Source organism: Pterocles gutturalis, unplaced genomic scaffold (genome assembly GCF_000699245.1).
Source record: "Pterocles gutturalis isolate BGI_N339 unplaced genomic scaffold, ASM69924v1 scaffold35474, whole genome shotgun sequence".
Taxonomy (NCBI): Eukaryota; Metazoa; Chordata; class Aves; order Pterocliformes; family Pteroclidae; genus Pterocles; species Pterocles gutturalis.
The window spans coordinates 5,152-23,397 of NW_010136932.1; the positions used below are offsets into that span (position 1 = coordinate 5,152).

General features: G+C 36.7%; 1 protein-coding gene across 1 annotated transcript in view; it reads right to left on the minus strand.

Annotated features, from left to right (window-relative positions):
* Positions 1-5,156: 5,156 nt before the first annotated feature.
* ADAM10 (ADAM metallopeptidase domain 10) overlaps positions 5,157-18,246 on the minus strand; it is a gene marked incomplete at its 5' end in the record, with an annotated part of 33,858 nt that continues 20,768 nt past the window's right edge. The window contains 9 exons of the mRNA XM_010082483.1: positions 5,157-7,421; positions 7,893-8,019; positions 8,715-8,935; positions 9,224-9,332; positions 10,520-10,703; positions 12,652-12,802; positions 13,749-13,932; positions 15,580-15,743; positions 17,817-18,000. Of these exons, the coding sequence (XP_010080785.1) occupies positions 7,327-7,421; positions 7,893-8,019; positions 8,715-8,935; positions 9,224-9,332; positions 10,520-10,703; positions 12,652-12,802; positions 13,749-13,932; positions 15,580-15,743; positions 17,817-18,000 (1,419 nt within the window). The remainder of the gene's footprint in view (positions 7,422-7,892; positions 8,020-8,714; positions 8,936-9,223; positions 9,333-10,519; positions 10,704-12,651; positions 12,803-13,748; positions 13,933-15,579; positions 15,744-17,816; positions 18,001-18,246) is intronic.

The window sequence follows — 18,246 nt, forward strand, 5'->3', positions numbered from 1 at the left end:
TAATCCTTTGAGAAATTTTAACTGAACTGTTTAAGGTTAATACAAAAGCATGTCTTACCTTGTAACTGTGGCTCAGTCTTAGAAGGTGATTCTTCCTTGCTGCAGTCTCTTTCTTACCAGCACCAGATATAACTACTGCAGACTTGCTGTGGAACAACACCTATTGGCAGAGCTGCATCTCTTTGATACTGATGCAAAAGACAAATTAGACAATGTAAAAACACATTTTCATAGGACAATTTGTGTGTGCTGGGGGGAATCATATTTTTTTGGTTTTTTTATCCCCCTGAAAATGTATTTTGCAGGTATTTTCCTAACCTAGCACTTGGTCCATGCTCCTGCCATAAAACCCCACACATTTCTATAAGATGTTCTGCTGTTTTAAAAGAGATGATCCCAAATCAGTACTGACCTAGCTGCCAAATTAAAGGAAGTCACGTTCAGTGTTTTATTCAGTATTCAGGCTTTTATACAGATAGTAGCTTTAAAAAGTAACATGATACTTACCTGTTGTGTTTTCTTCCTAGAATAACATTTTGTTCTCAAAGCATTGACAACATTCACCTTCATCCAGCCCAAGAGAAAACATTTGTGAGGTGTGAAGATCGCTTTCGGAGACAAAACAGAAAATGAGCAAGAACACAAAATAACAACTACTCAAAATATATTCAAAATACTATACATTAGTAAAATGTTTTAAAAATATAGAGCTACATTAAGTTTAAATATCCTGACAGTTTCAGAGGTGGTAAAGAAAATACATTTTTAAAAAATCATGTTTTGTGATGCAACGGTAAGGTGAAATATACTCTTTGTTCATCTACGAGCCTATTCTCAAAGTGATCAATAAGAAATTTCATCAACAGCAACTATCAATTTTAAATTGTCGAAAGTTTTAAAAAACGCCAGCTCACTAGAAATCACAATATTACTATTGGAAAGATTCATTGCCATAAGCCTTTAAAAAATTTATTTTTGTTGGATTCAAGGGAAAAAAGGATCCTCCTTTCCCATTAAATACTTTGAAACATTAATAGTGACTACTATCAATTAAAACCTAATTCATAAATTATTTCCTAATGAAGGGGCAGTTAAATAATTCATAGAAAAAAATACCGCCAAACAGACAATACTGTCAACAAAGAGTTTGAACTTTTTACTTTATAACATTCAAAAAACTAAAATGCATCTCAACCTACAGAATGCTTGAGCTATCTGGCATAACCAATATGACAAGGCAAATAACTGTATCACCTAAAAAGGCTCTACTGAACTTTGTCCAATTCAACAATGCATTGCAGTTTAATTAAATTTCTGATTTAAATGACTAGCAATTTAATTATTTTAACGATGTTTAGTATACTACACACAATTCTAGCCCAACTATGCATTAGAACCACACTTGCCTGTTCAGGTGAGGCCCAAGATTTTTAGTTAGTAAATCACTGTATAGCAGATTTTCACATGATTTGAAACTGCATGAATAAATGGAAATGGTAAAACCCTCAAACATCTTCAGTGCATGTAAACAAACTTTATAAACTCAAAAACATGTAATTCCCCTGTTTCCTATGTCAGAACATAAGCTAGACAAAGCAACGTGTCTCAGATTATTTTTATTTTATGGTTAGTGCATCCTGAAATAGAAATCAGTTTGTATGTCCGAGTATTTCATTTGTCACTTTGTAATGCTAAACACAAGATTCATTAAAAATTACATTTCTACAACTCCGTATTCTGAACATAATTTGTTTTAAATGTTCTCTAAATGGTAAAAAATGCGCAAGATAGTCCTAAGACCTGGAGCAAAGCATATTTTCCATACCGAGATATTGCAGGGAATTTTGCATAAAAATTTACAGATGTTATCAGGACTAAAGTGAGATTTACTTCAAAAGCAAGACAAATGAACAAGCTGAACAGAGCTAGCAATCCTGCAAGCAACTGATAGTGAGCAAATGTTGAAAGCAGGCATCTTTGCCAACCACTCAGAATATTAACTTCTAAAAGCTGCTTTCAGTAACTGCCATTCCTTTAAACAAACAGGAATGTTCAATACAGACACAGAAAGACTGACTAAATCTGATGGGAACCGAAGTACACTTGCTTTTCAAATGAGAATGGCTGTCCTTCCTGAGGTGTAAATCTCAGAAGCTCTTCTGACATTTACAACGCCCACTTGGAGCAGCATCTTGATTATGAGAAATATTTACAGATTTAGGTACAAATTCTATATAAAAGGATCTTTAGATCTTCACTGAAAATGAATGTTTGTGCTTTAAAAGATTTTGCTCAATGAAGCAAATGGGTTTTTTAAACACAGAAGGATTTCTCCCTTCTATGTCAAAAATTACAATTTATTAATTCCATGCTTCAGGCTGCTACCTTCAATACTTAAATTTCCTAAAATAATTATTTTATCAAATTGCTGTAGTATGTTATATAAAAATCACTGAATTACAATAGCCAAAAGTCAAATCAGGAGCAGACAGAGAAGAGGGAGCTTTCAGCAATAAATGTCTCTGAAAGAATTAGGTAAGCACCAGACTTTTTTTGGATGATGGTTGGTGGGTTTGGTTTTTTGTTTTGTTTGTTTTTTATATTTGTACTCTCTATAATCCACTGGAGAGACTCAATTGCTAGAGACCCACTGCCAGTATTTTTAGGGGCCTGAAGTTAAAATGGGCTGTCCCCTGAGGAATGACAAAGAAGAAATGACAGTGTGGCTGGTTTAGTTTTCCAAAGCGCAGTGAAAAATTAGACACAGAGAGAAAAGTGTGTGTGGCTAACTCAAATTACGCATCTCCCTAGACTGTTTCTAGAATTCAATTTTTTCTTGTGGAAAAAGCCAAAGATCTGCCACTTTTACTTATGCTTAGGGTTGGTTTGTATATACATTATTTCTCTATTTATAGAAGAATTGAAATACTGGCACCGGAATTGCGCCTACAGTATTGGTTATCACCAACTTTCTAACCTACGAACTTCACCATTCCTGAACCAAATCCTACCCCCACTCCTCAAAAAATGCCTTTGTTCAGAAGATATTGAAAGATGACAGTGCAAGAAACAAAGACTAGAAAAGAACTGGACTGTGCTGCTTCTCCAGAGCAGAAACGATGTTAGTGTTTCACCATCCCTGGGGAAAAAAAAAAAAAAAAAAAAAAAAAAAGAAAAAAAAAGCACTAGACTTGGGAAGACAGTTTTTAAATGAAATTTGTATGATGTAAAACCCCCACACAATCAGAGCCTTTTGAGTCGCGATTTTCCTGTAGTTACACATCCTAACACCCACAGAAACATTCTAGGCATTAAAACTGGCATTTCTTTCACATTACTAACACTTACTTGGTAAGAAGGCCGTAGAGGGATCTAAACTTTAGGAGAAACAAGCCTGAAAGCATTAGTTCAGGAAAAGCAGGTGGGGAAGTAAAGGTCAGAGATGTCTACAGCGTGCTGAAACTCAGGTGATGGGGATACTGCAGTTTGAGGACTTCTACAGCTCCTTGGGAAAAAAAACCAAACCACCATTCTCTAGTTCACCTGAAACAAGCAGGTATATCCTCAGATAAAACAATTTGAAAACTTTTTAAAAGTCAAATAGGAAAATCAAAAGAACATTCAGCATTTGAACTCTTGCAGATATGAAGATACTTATTGTGATGTTGTTTTTCACAAATCACATGTGCAAATAATCCCATTCCTGTGTTTTGGTAGCCATTACACTACTTTCCAATAGAAAAATGAAATATAGCCCAAGCTGCAGCATACTCAAAGTCTGGTAATGCCTGAACATAATACTGAGCTCACACCTACAACTGCAAATGCCTACAGCGGTGCCTTCCTTTGTGCTCATGGGAATTATTCCTGTCTCACGCCAACCAGCTGCACTGAGACCTCGGAAGCCATCGGGAGCCTGCTCCTGCCAGAGCAAGCACAGCTCAGCCCGACACCAGGACTGTCGCCCTTCTAATCATTTCCCTTTACAAAATGAACCTCCAATATTCAGAAGTCAAAACCTTTTCCTTCCTGTGTTTTTCCTGAAAGAAATATTGGAACGTTAAAAGGCAACGTGTACCTATTTACACCATCCAGGCTACCAGTCCTGAAGCTTCCCAGCTGAAGCGGAGCTTGATGTCCTCTCATTCACACCAGTCTGACCACACGCACTTCTACACCAGAGGGGGATGCACACATTTAATGAGTAAAACATTAAGAAACACAAGATGAATAAATGAATGTACTAATTTGTTTTCCCCAAACACATTTAAAATACACACCAAATTTGTATTTGAGCTGCGTAGGCATTATTTCTACCTCTCTGATTTGCATCCCTAGGCAGAAACTGAAACGCAACCACCACCAAATCTATTAGGCACCTATGATGCTGCCTTGCAGGAGGGCTCTGCTCCAACTGATTTTAATACCTTTTGCCCTGACAGTGCTGTTTAGCTATAAGGGGAAGCACTTATATTAAAAAAAAAAAGTCATGGGAAAAATAAAATAAAAGTTCTGTGAGGAAGGAACTCTGAATACGCTTTGATTACATCAAAGTGTACGCTGCTCGGTTAGGGAAACAGATGTCCAAGCAGGCCATTCTCAACAAACAGCCCGAAGAAAGACTAGCTGGCAGGACTCGGCTTTTAAAAGCAGTCTTATCACTTACATCAACTATACAACACACGGAAACACAGAGACCCAGGTTCGCAGTTTTCAAACACCTTGCAAAAAGCAAATTTGCCCCTTTCTAAAAGTCTTATCCGTGAGTTGTGCATTCAGAGGATTGTATGTTAATTCCAGTATTCTCTTCAAAAATATATTAATTTCAGAAGATATCGTTCAGGAGCTGTGGTGCCAGGCTTGAACACCCCACCATTTAACTAGTTTCCATTTTGGAGATAAGAATTTCATTCCTGTGATCATACAAGTAACTTAAAATATCATTTTAGGGCTTCTCCGTAAAAAGTCTGTACAAAAACATTTCTATTTATCTGTATGATGTTAAAATTGGGAGGTGCACTTTGACAGTGCAAAGATAGTACAATTCCTTTTTGGCATGATGGCCCCTTTCCAGCAAAAGCCGAAGATTAAGTAGAATCTGTATATTCCTTTTTGTTTTCAGGGTTCAAAAAAGTAAATGGATCTTCAGAAGATGATTTCATCAAGTCTATTTATTAATGCATTTCAAGTTTCAAAAAACCTTACATATCTTTGCACAATACTTTATTTTTTGCATTTTTAGTAAAAATTTCCAAAGTGAACAAAAAAGATACTGTATAAAACACAGTGGACATGAAATTGACAGTAGTATTCCATTTCATTGTCTTGAACTTGCTTTCGGTTTTACCACATCTTGACTTGCAGTGGAGAGTTCAGTGCACGCTTCTGTTTTCAGAAAACATTTAACTTAGACTCAAAATAAAATAGGGCAGTAGTTGTCTGCCAAAATCCTACCACAGGATAACATTACAGGCAAAAAATTTACATGTTCCAAAGTCTACCACACTCAAGAAGTTACTAAGAACTCTTGCTGAATAAAAGTCACCATTTTAGAAATGCAAACCCACTTCCAATCTTTGCACAGTCCTAAAACAAAGGTCTTTAAAATGACTTAAAAGCAACTACGTACACTTCTAGCTAGTTAAGATCATTTAGAATTATTTATATAGTCTATTGGAGTTGGGGTTTCATGTACAAAATTTGTCTCTAAACCATGTACAAAAAGCTGTATTTTGAAAAAGTTACCACATACTGTACAAGTTTACAAGGAAGAGATTCCATTATATTCTGTAACATTTTTGGCCTTGCTGGCTTGCGTCACATTATGAGAATGATTGTGTAAACCTTATACTCTTAAAAAAACAAAACAAAAACAAAAAACAAACAAAGGAAGCCTGTCCAACCCTTAGTATGTTTTCTCCTAAGCAAAGCCAGGAAAACTATAGCCGTTTGCGTCTCTAATCAGCTTGGTGCTTCTGGAAAACAAGCAATAAATATATCACAAGCTTAAACGTTTTGTAATGCCCCCTTTCGTCTCCTGCATAGCAGTAAGCACCTTAAGACATCTTTTGTTTCCTCTTTCAAAAATGCCAATTATTTACATTCATAATAAAAACTTTGGAATGGGACATTGTGCTGTTGAACTTCACTACTGGTAGGAAACGGGGGAAAAAGGGAAGGCTTAACTACGGTTTTAACTCTGCCGCAGTAGCTGGGCAAATCACTCTACTTTAGTGGTTATCAACAGTATCATGCTGAAAAGTTATGCAAAGATCTGATAAATGTAAAAAAAAGAAAATAAAAACCCTACAGCTCTTCTTTCTTTACACATCCCTCAGAAAATGAACTTTATCATACTGCAAGCATATCTGAACAGCCCAAATAAACTGGTTGAAATTTTTAAAACAAGTTGAATAACAGGCAGAATTTTCTAATAAAGCACGGAAATACTTCATCTAACTATTCATTACTTAGCTGAATAATCAGACAAATTAAAAATATTTATGCTGAGCTACAAGAAATCAGACACTTAGATAAAACATTTTGGAAACATTCTGGCATTTGCAAAGTTTGCAGAACACCTGCAGAAGACCATTCAATCTTGTATGCTATGTCTTAGCAGCTGTTTGATAAAAGATGAAATGAGTGCTTGAAACAACTTCGATCATGATAAAAGAAGTTTGATTTGACTCAAAATTGCTGTGTAAAGCATCACAGGATCCTTGACCATTACACACCATCATCCTCTGTTATCCTGAGTATGTCAATTGAACAGTAATTTCTTCATTAATGGCGGAAAAGTTTTATAATACAAAGAAACATCCATATTGCAATTCTCTCGTTTACAATTGCACACAAGTACGGGTGTACGTTAGAAATACATGTCTGCATATAACAACGTATATACATTGACAAGTCATGTCTCCAATGCTGAGGTGGTCTAGCTTCCTAGCCTTGTCTGGCAGTTGAAAAATAGATATTTTTTTCAATTCTTGAGTAAAAGTTTTACTACAGCCATATTTGCTTGCAAGTGAAGAAAATGCAGCAATGAAGAGCACAGAAGGGGGAAAGAATCATGATACTCTAGGACTTTGTGCCACTAAATTAAAAATACGCAAGAAAAAACACTTTTCTTCTTCTTGAGCTGGAAGATTCGCTCATTAAAAATTAACCATTTCCACTTGTTTTGAGGGCATATCATGCTTTTTTTTTTTCTTCCCTCTTCAATTTTTGAGAGTTAGACCGGGGACAATGAATTATTAGGTTTTCTTTGGAGTGAATTTTCCCATTGTAGGCACTAGGAAGAACCAAGGCAAAAAGCTGCTGTCAACGTCTCATATGTCCCATCTGATAGCTCTCTCTGGGCCGCTGCCGCTGGGGTGGCTGAGTGGTTTGTGGTGGTCTCCTCCTTTTTAAAGTGCCTGTTTCAAAGAAAGGTACACATTATTAAAATGAATTTTAAAAAAATAATAAATTTCCAGAAAAGTTGCCCTGGCCATGCAAATTAAACAACTATTTTTCTGAAAGCCTTCAGATTCAGACCTACAAGGTTTTAAATAGATTATTAACTGCATGGAGTATTTAGAGAATACTTTTGATTTTCTCAACAGTAGGTCTTTGAACAGGCTGATTCTTACAAAATGTAACAGGAAATGAAAAGAACTCTAACTCAGAAATAAGTCTCCAAAGCTTTCTTTTTATATGCATATTATATTATAGGAAAATATGGCAAAAGTTAAATTGTATGAATTGTTTCACTGGCATGAATTCCATTCGTAGTTTCACAGTGCCAGGCTAAGAACTGTAGGTTGGGACACCTGAAATTTCCCTTTAGAACAAAACAATTGCTGCTAAAACATTTCTCCATAGATTTAATTACTTGGTGTACTCACCAGGAAGTGGTTTATGAGGAGGCAACTTTGGATTACTGCTTGGAGTATGAACACTGCATATCTTAATGAAACCAGCCATTAACATGATCAAGGCAATTCCCATAAGCAACACTGCCCACCAATAAGCCTAAAAACACAACAGAATGATTTTTGGGGGACTGGCACACACACACACGAGTCAGGGATCACTGAATATGGGTTTCCTTTGCCTTTTCAAAAAGCTGTTCTCAAACATCACTTAAAAGACCATAACATATTGAAGAAAAACATCCTCAACATTCTTACACAAAAAATCCCCAAATGCTTCGGAGTCAGAGTATTTCACAGAAGATACACTACACAAGCCTAAAAACAACCACCAGCTTACACAGAATTGACTAGGCAGCTCTATAACAGTGTTTCATTGTAGTTCTTCTCCCAGTCTATTGTTAGGAAAGTGTCATCTCATGCAACAAAAATAAGAAATGCTAGAGATCAATATTTAGTTCCTTAAAAGAAATCAGAGCATTCAAATACAAAGAGTTAAACCAGGAACACCCAGTAAATTAAAAACGTGAACGTTAACACCAATATGGACAATGGAGTGAATAGAGGTATTAACACTAAATATTTACTTATTTTTTATTTGTTCCCATTGCCTTCAATCCATCAAACTTATTTGCTGCACTCAAGGTGCTTACAGAAAAAACTAGGAAAATGAGGACTGATTACACTTTGAAGAATGCTGAGGTACTGTATATATGCAGCAACATTTACCAACTGTGAATACTGATTAACAAGAAAAAATTGTATTAGACTAGTAAGATAAAAAAACCCACTTACCACAATCCATTCGGCAATATTTTCATATAGCTCCGGGTTAAAAATCGCTTTCTTTAACCTAGCCAGCGGGCCATCAGCATCTACTAGTCGACACCTCATAAACACATCACAGTAGCCTTTGAAATCATTACACGGAGATCCAGGTTGCAAAGTAATAGTTTTACGACCAAAGTATTTCTCCCACTGGTTAGAGCCTGTACTTGCACAAGTAGCCGGGTCCACTGAAAATGAATACAAATTAATCAAACCATTATTGGATTAAAACATGTGCATGAATACCCTGGTGTTTAATTGTTCAAATGCTTTTGAAAAATGTCAAATTTCTATTAATCTGTAAAAAAAAAGCAAAATATAGTTTACTCACTACAAAATGCAATGCCATGTCTATCTGAAACCAAGTATGAACAAAATCGCAGTACGCTCTCAAGTTAACAAAAATATAAACACCGTGAGAAGATTCCTCAGATACCTACTGCTATATTTATGCTTACAATTCCGACAAATCTTACTTTTTCTCATGCAGCAGACGTGACACAATTCTCTATCGTCCTTGCCATCTGAACTCGCACACGTACACTCCTCCAAGCCGTACTTCTCACAGATAGAGCCAGCACATTGCTGTTGGAGCCAAAAGCACGAGAACACAAAAATCTATTTCACTTTTAAGCACACAGACATTAGGAAAGATATTAAGTTTTAACAGCTGAAAGCACAATCGTAGGCCTAAAGATGCTTATGAAGAGAAATAATAGCTTGAATTTCTTACGAAATTTATAAACAAAAAAATTATTATTCAATTGCAGTGTTTAGCTTATTTGATAATTTTTTTAAAGGTGATTTGCCCTATTTTATTTTGTGACTTCTTTTAGGGCCCTCAGAGTACCCTGCAAAACACTCACAGCACTGCAGTTCACACTGAAACAGCATCACTCAAAACCATAGGAAAATAAATCAAAGGCATGTCTTCAAAAATATTTTATCTCATAAAATGATATAAAAATTAATGTCAGGAAAGATTCTGTATTTAATTCCACTGTGGGAAGACACTTCAAATTAAAATGAAAAAAATCAGTGTATTTATAATCTTGTTTCAAAGTCAAGTAACTACATAAAGACAATTCCTGCATCTTTAAGATGATGGTAAACTATTGGAAAAATTATTACAAGTAGTGTCATTGGGTTAAAAATCTGGACTGCAGGAAACAGAGACTTAGAGCAACACAAGTTATAGCTCTTTAAGAGGATGACTTTTGCTTGTTTCTGTTTCCAAGTAAGCATAGATCAATTTCTAAGACTTTCCATCAATATTTCATGCAACTGCCATGGAGTCTTCAACCCAGGAAACTAACAGCAGTTCAGACTCATTCTGTATGGTCGCACATCTGCGTTACCCACACATGGGCGGAAGAACCACATATTTTCATTAGAGCGAATTCAACATGTACTGATAGCATATATAATTTCCTAAGGCAACAAAATTACTTGACCAAGACTGAAGAAAAACGAGAAGATGGAAGTAGGAAATAAAACACACTCATATTGCCACTTTTTACAAAAAAAAAAAACCCCAAACCTTTAACTTGAACTCTCTCAAGTAGTAAAGCTAGCTTGATATTTGTTACCTGCTTCTTAATATTTGGTGTACCTTTACAGTTATTTTCATTGAAACCCATAAATTAAACGTTTTTACTGAAAAAGTGATTAATCCTCTACTCTTCTCCATGAAGCATTGAAACGATATCACTTCATAATGCAGTGCCTTGCAATAAATGACTGCAGTTGTATGTGATTGTAAAAACACACACCCCATTGATGCAAACTTGCGTGTGCCTGTTGCAGTCTGTGAAGTTTGGTTTGGCCTCAGACGCTGGACAGAGAGCACTGACACCATTACACATTCCTTCCTTTGCACAGTCAGAATCATTCCGACACTTATCGGTCTTCAGTTTGAAGTTACACTGTGCAGTACAGCAGGGGCCTTGACTAGGGCTAGAAACAAACAGAAAACAGGGATGTAAAGAAAAAGCATGAACAATTCCAGAAGCACTATTCAACCCGAAACCTACTCAAACACAACCTATTTCTAGTTTGTGCTATCTAAAATGTGAATTGAAATAATTTTTTCTGTCCCTTAAGGTAACAAAAGGTTGCTACAGATTTCATAGTCTCTGTAGTAACCAATTAAACTGCTTGCATTAGTATCAGATAAACAGAACAAGCACATTTGAAATCAAAATAGATAGAAAATAGCAGCATTTCAAAGTTTGTATATATAAAACATACAATTAGCAAGTTGGCAAAATTAATTCAGGAACAATGGATTAATTTGACAGTAGCAGTTCCAATGTAACAAGTGAGTCAAGGTTTATCTGTCACTGATTAACATCTCTAAGAAATTTTTTTTCTACTTTCTGCAGCCATACCACTTACGTTGTTTAAATAATCAAGAAAAGGGCAGAAGGCACCAGATTTTATTTCAGAAATCACTATGAGCGTACAAACAAATCTAGGGGGACGGAAAGATTTGTTAAAGCAGCCATATAGCTTCACCGGTTCCCCCAAAACACTTGGGCTCCTTTCTGTCCCGGAAAAAGCATCGGAGCCCCTGATGGTATGTACACCAGTATAGCACACTAGTATATCTGCTGAAACAGCAGGACACATAACTTCTCTTTCTGAAGCTTTTTTTTGACCTCTTTGTATAGCAATATTTTCAAACTTAACCGAACTGGAAGAAAGGGAATCCTAAAACAACTCATATTGAAGACTGTCCCAGCAGGGCACAAAACTAGCCTACAGCCAGCTGAACACAAGAGAGCAAAGGGAGCTGGTCCTGGCCACTAGCTCCTCACCACAGGAGCAACATAAAAGCAAAACTCTGATACCAATTATAAAACAAGACAATGTAAGGCCTTCATTTTGGCAGAAATAAGAATTTGCAGGGGTGTGGGTAAGACATGCAAAATTATTGCAACTACGAATTCACAGGAAATGGTCCTTCCACCAAGACTACGCTGCCAAACACATTTTAACAATAGAAGCTACTTCTATTTCCACTCCCAGGATGACAAAAAAACATTTTTAGGGCAGGAAAGTTTAATTAGAACAAAATTGTGTATGTTGTATTAAAAAGTTGAGTTGGTTTAGACTTAAAAATAATAGTAATTTTCTCATCATCTTTGGCTAAGAGTCTAACCAGATGTTAGATTTATGTCTGTCTCGAGAGAGGAACAAAAGCTCACATCTTTCATGTGAAAAAGATCCACTTAGGTTTTCAGATGAGGTAAAAATTTAACATTTATCATAAGTCATGGAACTACAAGATGGAAGTTGACTTACAGTGAAGTAAGTCCTATGATCTTTAAAAGTTCCTCTTATAAATTGCTGTGTACACAACACTGCCAAGATACAAGGTGACTTGAAAAGAGTTTAATTTATGAGACAAGCATTAAAAAAAATAATCAATCAACTATATCCTTCAGCCATCTTCCAGTTAGGCAATGCTGTAGAAACGTCACTAGGATAGGATCCAATTTCATAATACCCTCCATTATCACCTTCCTGTACCTATTGTACAAACAGCATCCTGGTCGTGTTTTTCCGAATGGTGCAGTTTTTGCAAGACTTCTGCACAACACATTTCCGATAAAGATAACAATTTCAACACGATACGTTAGCACTGACACAATCCAGTGCCGTATTATGTTTCCTCAAAAGCTAGAGAACAGTCATCTAAGGGAAAGCAAGCGACAATTAGCACCAAGAATTGCACAGCGTAATTGTGCTTATGAACTTCTCACTCACTGTATAAGGCATTTTAAAGGAATTAAGTACTTTAAGAATAATACAGGTAAATACATTCCGATTCTAAAATACCAATTATAGCTACCAATAGATCCCCCAAATTAAACTGTGCTGTAACTGATATGCACAATACCTGCAGTATTTGCCTGGTTTTAACTTGCATTTTTTATCTTCTGATTGGTTCGCATCGTAACAGCACTCATCTTTACACTGGTCACTGTATCCACAGTCACACTGCTCTCCATGTTCCACCAGTCCGTTACCACAGATGGGCTGACCAGACTCTGAAAAATGCCAGGATATGTATGTACAAATCAACACAAGGAACACACAAATAGACTTCGAAATGTTAACATTGACTTGAAAGAGCATTCAGCCAACTGTGACTGAAAACATCTGGTCAAGATGGACGTTAGACTAGGGCTCAAGTCAACTTGCACCATTTGCTTCCCACCCAGCTTAGTCATTCCCACCATTCATACAATTTCAAACCTCTGAGTAAAAGGTTTCTGCTGACAACAGGGAGTTTCTTGTGTGGACAGGAAATCAGCAGTGATAAGAGGCAGTTCTCTGCTAAGCCTCCAACAGAGCAGCAGCCTTTCTTGTACTCCTTCTCCTTTAACAGAGTCTGAGCAGCTTAAGGCAAAGGCTGATGGTACTGGGACGAACTACTGCCAACACTCCAAAACACAAACCTACTCACTCCACAATCTCACAAAATTTGTAAGAGCTCACACACCAGACTCCAGAAAGAAAATTCCTTGGGGGTTTTTTATGTTTAAATAGAATTTCCTGTGCTTTAATTTGTGCTCCTTACACCTTGTCCTTTCACCGGCCATGACTGAACACAGTCTGTCCCTGTTCTCTTTTCTCCCTCCCATCAGGCATTTCCAAAGACGGACAAGAGCCACCCCCCAACACCAGCCTTCCCTTCTCCAGACTGAACAGTCTCAGCTCTGAAGCCTCTCCTCATCTATATCAGATGCTTCACTCCCTTCATAATCTTTGTGGCCCTTTGCTGGACTCACTCCAGTATGTCCATGTCTTTCCTGGAGGCAAGAGCCCAGAACTTGACATAGTACTCCAGATCTCAAACTAAGTTATTGACTTACAGAATCTTTCAAAAGAAAAATATGAGTAAGACAAAGTAAAATAAAAATTAATAAATTTTTGATTAAGCGTAATAGTAATAGCTTAGGTATTCTGCTTTCAGGGTGACTGGATACATACCAACAAAACAATTATTTCTCTTTTTCTCAAGAACTTGGCTGATATTTCGAATGCTACAGATAGAGAACTTGTTGTTGTTAAGTTTGTCCCCAGAGGTAGCTCTTGCATACATGATATAATTGCCATTTTCTTTCTGTCCCAAGTTCTTGGACTCCCCTGGAGTGCACTCCATTCCAGAATCATGCTGCAAAACAAATATTTTAAAACTACCTTTTATCACAACAGCTTCTCTCATTTCTTGCTATCATTTTATACATGTGCACAACTAACCTGATTTGCTAACACAGTGAGAATAAAAAGGCTCATAAAAACAGAACACCACCTTACACTCTAAGGTTTCTTGGAACACAGACATTATACAAGGAAACAAAGGTTTGGTTTTGGGCTTCTTGTTTGTGTTGTTGTGGGTTTGTTTTTGGAGTTTTTTGTTTGTTTGTTTTTTTTTAACCAGACAACAGTAGCAAGTGTCTAATTTCTGAAGTTTTAGCTTATTTGCATTCTTGCTCACGTGTACCCCAAGTGCATGTCCTGGAATGAATACAGACTCAAAAAAGTTGCCATCTTCTACAAAGAGTGGTGTTATGATCACAAAAGGGTAGGAAGCATTCTGGGGAATAAAAGCAGGAGGAGTGAACTGAAACAGCAGTCCATTCTTTTTGTTTGTTTTGAGGGAGGTGCAAGAGGCCTTCAGAACAGAGCAGAAGCCCATTTCTGTCAGCCAGTGCCTGGATCTATCCAATATCCAGCACGAGGAATGAAATGCATTACAGGTGGGCACCCTACCGAATAGCAGACTGACAACATACTAAGTTATTAACTGTAAGAGGAACACCAATGCTGTCCTGACACATCCAACACTCCAGAAAGACAACCTATGTCTCCAGGAGAAGTAGGCAAATCTTAAAATTTTCAACATAGTTGTAAGAATTGTATCATTTATTATAGTTTGGGAGAATCAAACATGTACTTTCACATTTTTCCCTGGATCAAACGCAACTCAGAGTAAAATTAAAAAAGAGCCATCTTCCAGGCTGATCCAAAAGACGTTACACTCAGTGGGACTAATTTTTCAGTTTCATGTGCTTATATTTTCAGTTATACTCGGAAGGCTTGTCCCCACTCAGAGCAGCGGTATTAAGGATTTTCTCAAGGCACATAAAGAAAGTATTCACACATGAACATCTGTTTTGGAAGAACTCATCACTCCTGTCATATCTGGATTTCATTTTACTTCCAAGAGTAGCAAGCCTACATAATTAAGTTTAAAAATAAAAATAAAAACAACAAATCAGAGAACTTTGTTCTCATCTCCAGCAAAACCAAAAGCTTCATGCTTTCAGCTTGCCGCACACAAATCATCTCCCTAAATAACTGGGAGACGATTCTGCTCTAAAATATTGCTCTTGGTAATCCTCTCCATAGCTTTCTTGGGTAAAGTTGTAAGTGCAATTGAACACTAAAAAAAAAGAGAGAGCCAGTTCTGTCTTCACTTGTTGAATAAAGTGTCATCTTAATTTTGCACTGATTCTTCCTCCTCTGTATGATAAGTGAAAATACATTTAAAAGATGTGTGTGACCCTAGTCTTCAATAAAAAACAGGCACGTTTTGAGGGAATATTTCGTCCATTTATAAGAGATTGAACTAGTGGAAATAATTCACCAAAGCCAGTGCTGCATCGGTGTTGTCAAATACTCATAACAGGGGCCTGGTTTGGCAATCTGCTTTTTGTTTGTTTACCATGTGCAGTCATGATCATATTTGCTTATAAGGAGTAAAAACTTCATTTGGAAATCACGCACTTCAAAACGGTCGAAAGCGAGAAATACTCACAGGTGAACCAAAGTTATGCCCAACCTCATGAGCAAAAGTAATGTGAGAAACTTTGGGAGGAACGTGAGAGCCATAGTTCTGAACAGTGATGATCCCAGTGTTCAAAGACTTCTTCTTACCATCAGAATACAGTTTGCTCTTTTCACATATTCCACCAGAGCTCCCTGCATTTAGAAAAAAGTACAATGGTTAGTCATTTAAGAAAAGTACTGTGTTACTTCTCTAGCGATATCTAGAACAAGAAAGAGCTTTCCTCCTCAGTGGACACTTACAGACTGAGGGACTAGGAGTTCTTCTGTGTAATGAATATTAACACAACTTTGAAAGTAGATTAGATTTATCCACACTAATGACCTCAGCACTGAATCGATACATTCCCACAAGAAGTTAGCTGGTTTAGAATAGTTATTAAGAGCGAGCTATTTTGGCCTTGCACTGCATGGAGGAGCCCCGATTCATCCGACCTGTCATACAAGACTAGCAGGGTGCAATGTTCAGTACAGGTAGCCTCAATCTACATCCCATCTGCATTTCACTGAGTGAAATAAAGCCACAGCAAAATCACAGGAGATCCTCTGTCACAGCAAGAGCATTTATATAAAATGCCCAAGATCAGCTATATATCCTTGTCAGCAAAAGTGACTCATTTTTCCACTGTACAAACTAAAGCTGAAAATGCTTTTTATGTGAGGGTTCATCAGAACCATTTTTAGAAGGTCAACAATCAAGTGCACCACACTTGCTGTTTGGAAAAGTCTCAAAATTGTGGCTTTAATGTCACCTACTTTTTCCATAATTTGAGTTTGTAGTGAGGCATTATCAATGTTCTAAAATTCAGCTATTCCATTGCTAACATAAACGGTACCTAAAAAAACTCTACAGAAGAGTTTCTTTGCTTTCTGAAGTAAAAAATCATATATAGTGAAACATCCCATTTAACCTACGTCAGTGTACGTGTTAAAGATGAAAATCTCTTGAAGTAACTTAATTTTTCGCAAATTTAGTTTTGGAAGCAGCGTTTATGGAATGCACATCCCAATTCTCCCTGGGTTTGCTCAGTCTCTACACTGGACTAGTCGTCACAGACCCACCTGTGTATTACTTTTCCTATGGTTCTTCCACAGACACTAAGGTTCGACCACACATATTACACTCATAGGTCCACTGATCTGTTAACTCCTCTGAATATCCTACTAACGCTTATTTCAGCATTTTCATCTCCTAAAATCAAAGTCTGAGAGACTATCATACCATGACAGTTTTCCACATAGCTCCAGCATTCTACAACAAACATCTGCTGAATGGTTTAACATTTCTTCCACCATTACTCAAATTTCTGTAAAAGCTCTTGATAACGTCCTCATAAAAGTATTCAGTCTCTTGCAAAGTCTCATAGAACTTCTTGTTCTTCAGACTAATTCCTTATTTTATAGAAATCACTCAAGGGAAGAAACAAGGGAAGACTGTTCCTTCCAAATTTCTGATTTTGATTTCTGTGAAAGTTTCCACAATTTGGAATTTGTGCTGAGCTATAATTAAAGAATTTGTATTTACTCAAATTTAAAGACTAACAACTTTCAAATACATCATTTTATAAAACGAATACACCCAATAAAATACATCCAGGAAAAATGTCTTGAGATGCTGCACACGTAAAGACCATTGTTCAATGTTGTACATCAAGAGACTAGATTGAAACTAATGAGAAGCAGTTCAAGAAGAGCCACACAATAATTATTCTGGTATCTCTCAGAACAGGATCTCACTGATTTTACTTGTTTTAAAACAAAAACCAAAAAACCCAACAACTTCCAATACTACCTAGAAAACCTAAGGATTCTGCAGTGTAGTTCTACTGCAAAATTCAAACCCCATAGTTGTAAGCTCTGTTTATACACATAGAAATACTTGTTTCTTCTGTCACTTTACTGGACACTCACACCTGTCAAATAAAAAGCCATCTAAGTAATACCACCTTCATCTAACAAAAGAAACAAGTTTTTCTTTATTGTTCACATCTTACTCATGAGGAAGACAGCAAGACTAAGTGAAGTGACACATGATACGCTGTTTATATTAAAAAACCCATCAAACCATTCCTAACCAAAATTGTGAAAAGTTGGTTATGAGATTTTTGTCTATTTGCTGTCAATTTAAATGGCATCATTTCTACATTCCTTCTTTGTACCTACCTACAATTCTTTATCTCGAAGCACTGAAAGTTTGGATAGAATTACCTGAAGGGGCTCCAACCCAAGCCAGACCAAGTACTCCATCGTCAAAATCCCGGTCTGTAAACACATAGGCCAAGCAATAATCATCATGATTCTGTTCCGAGTTCAGTTCCAGAAACTTTTCCACACCAATGTTAGGAAACCTGAAGGGATTGGAAGAGTCCTTCTCATCTACAGTTGTGTTAATCTAAAAGTAAATTGAAACAAGCTGTAAGACATAATTAATTTCCAATTGACTTGCGAATATCAGCTAAGAGGCTTGCTGTTGTCAATACCTTCTTATGTTAAACAGCTGAAGATGTTGCTAAAGATTTACAGGCCATGACAAATTACCACCCCAATATTCAGAAAACCAAGTTCTACAATAAATAATTATATTTGTGTAGTAAATCCCCACTCTCTTATTTCTTTCTTTTTCCTTTCCATCAGTACC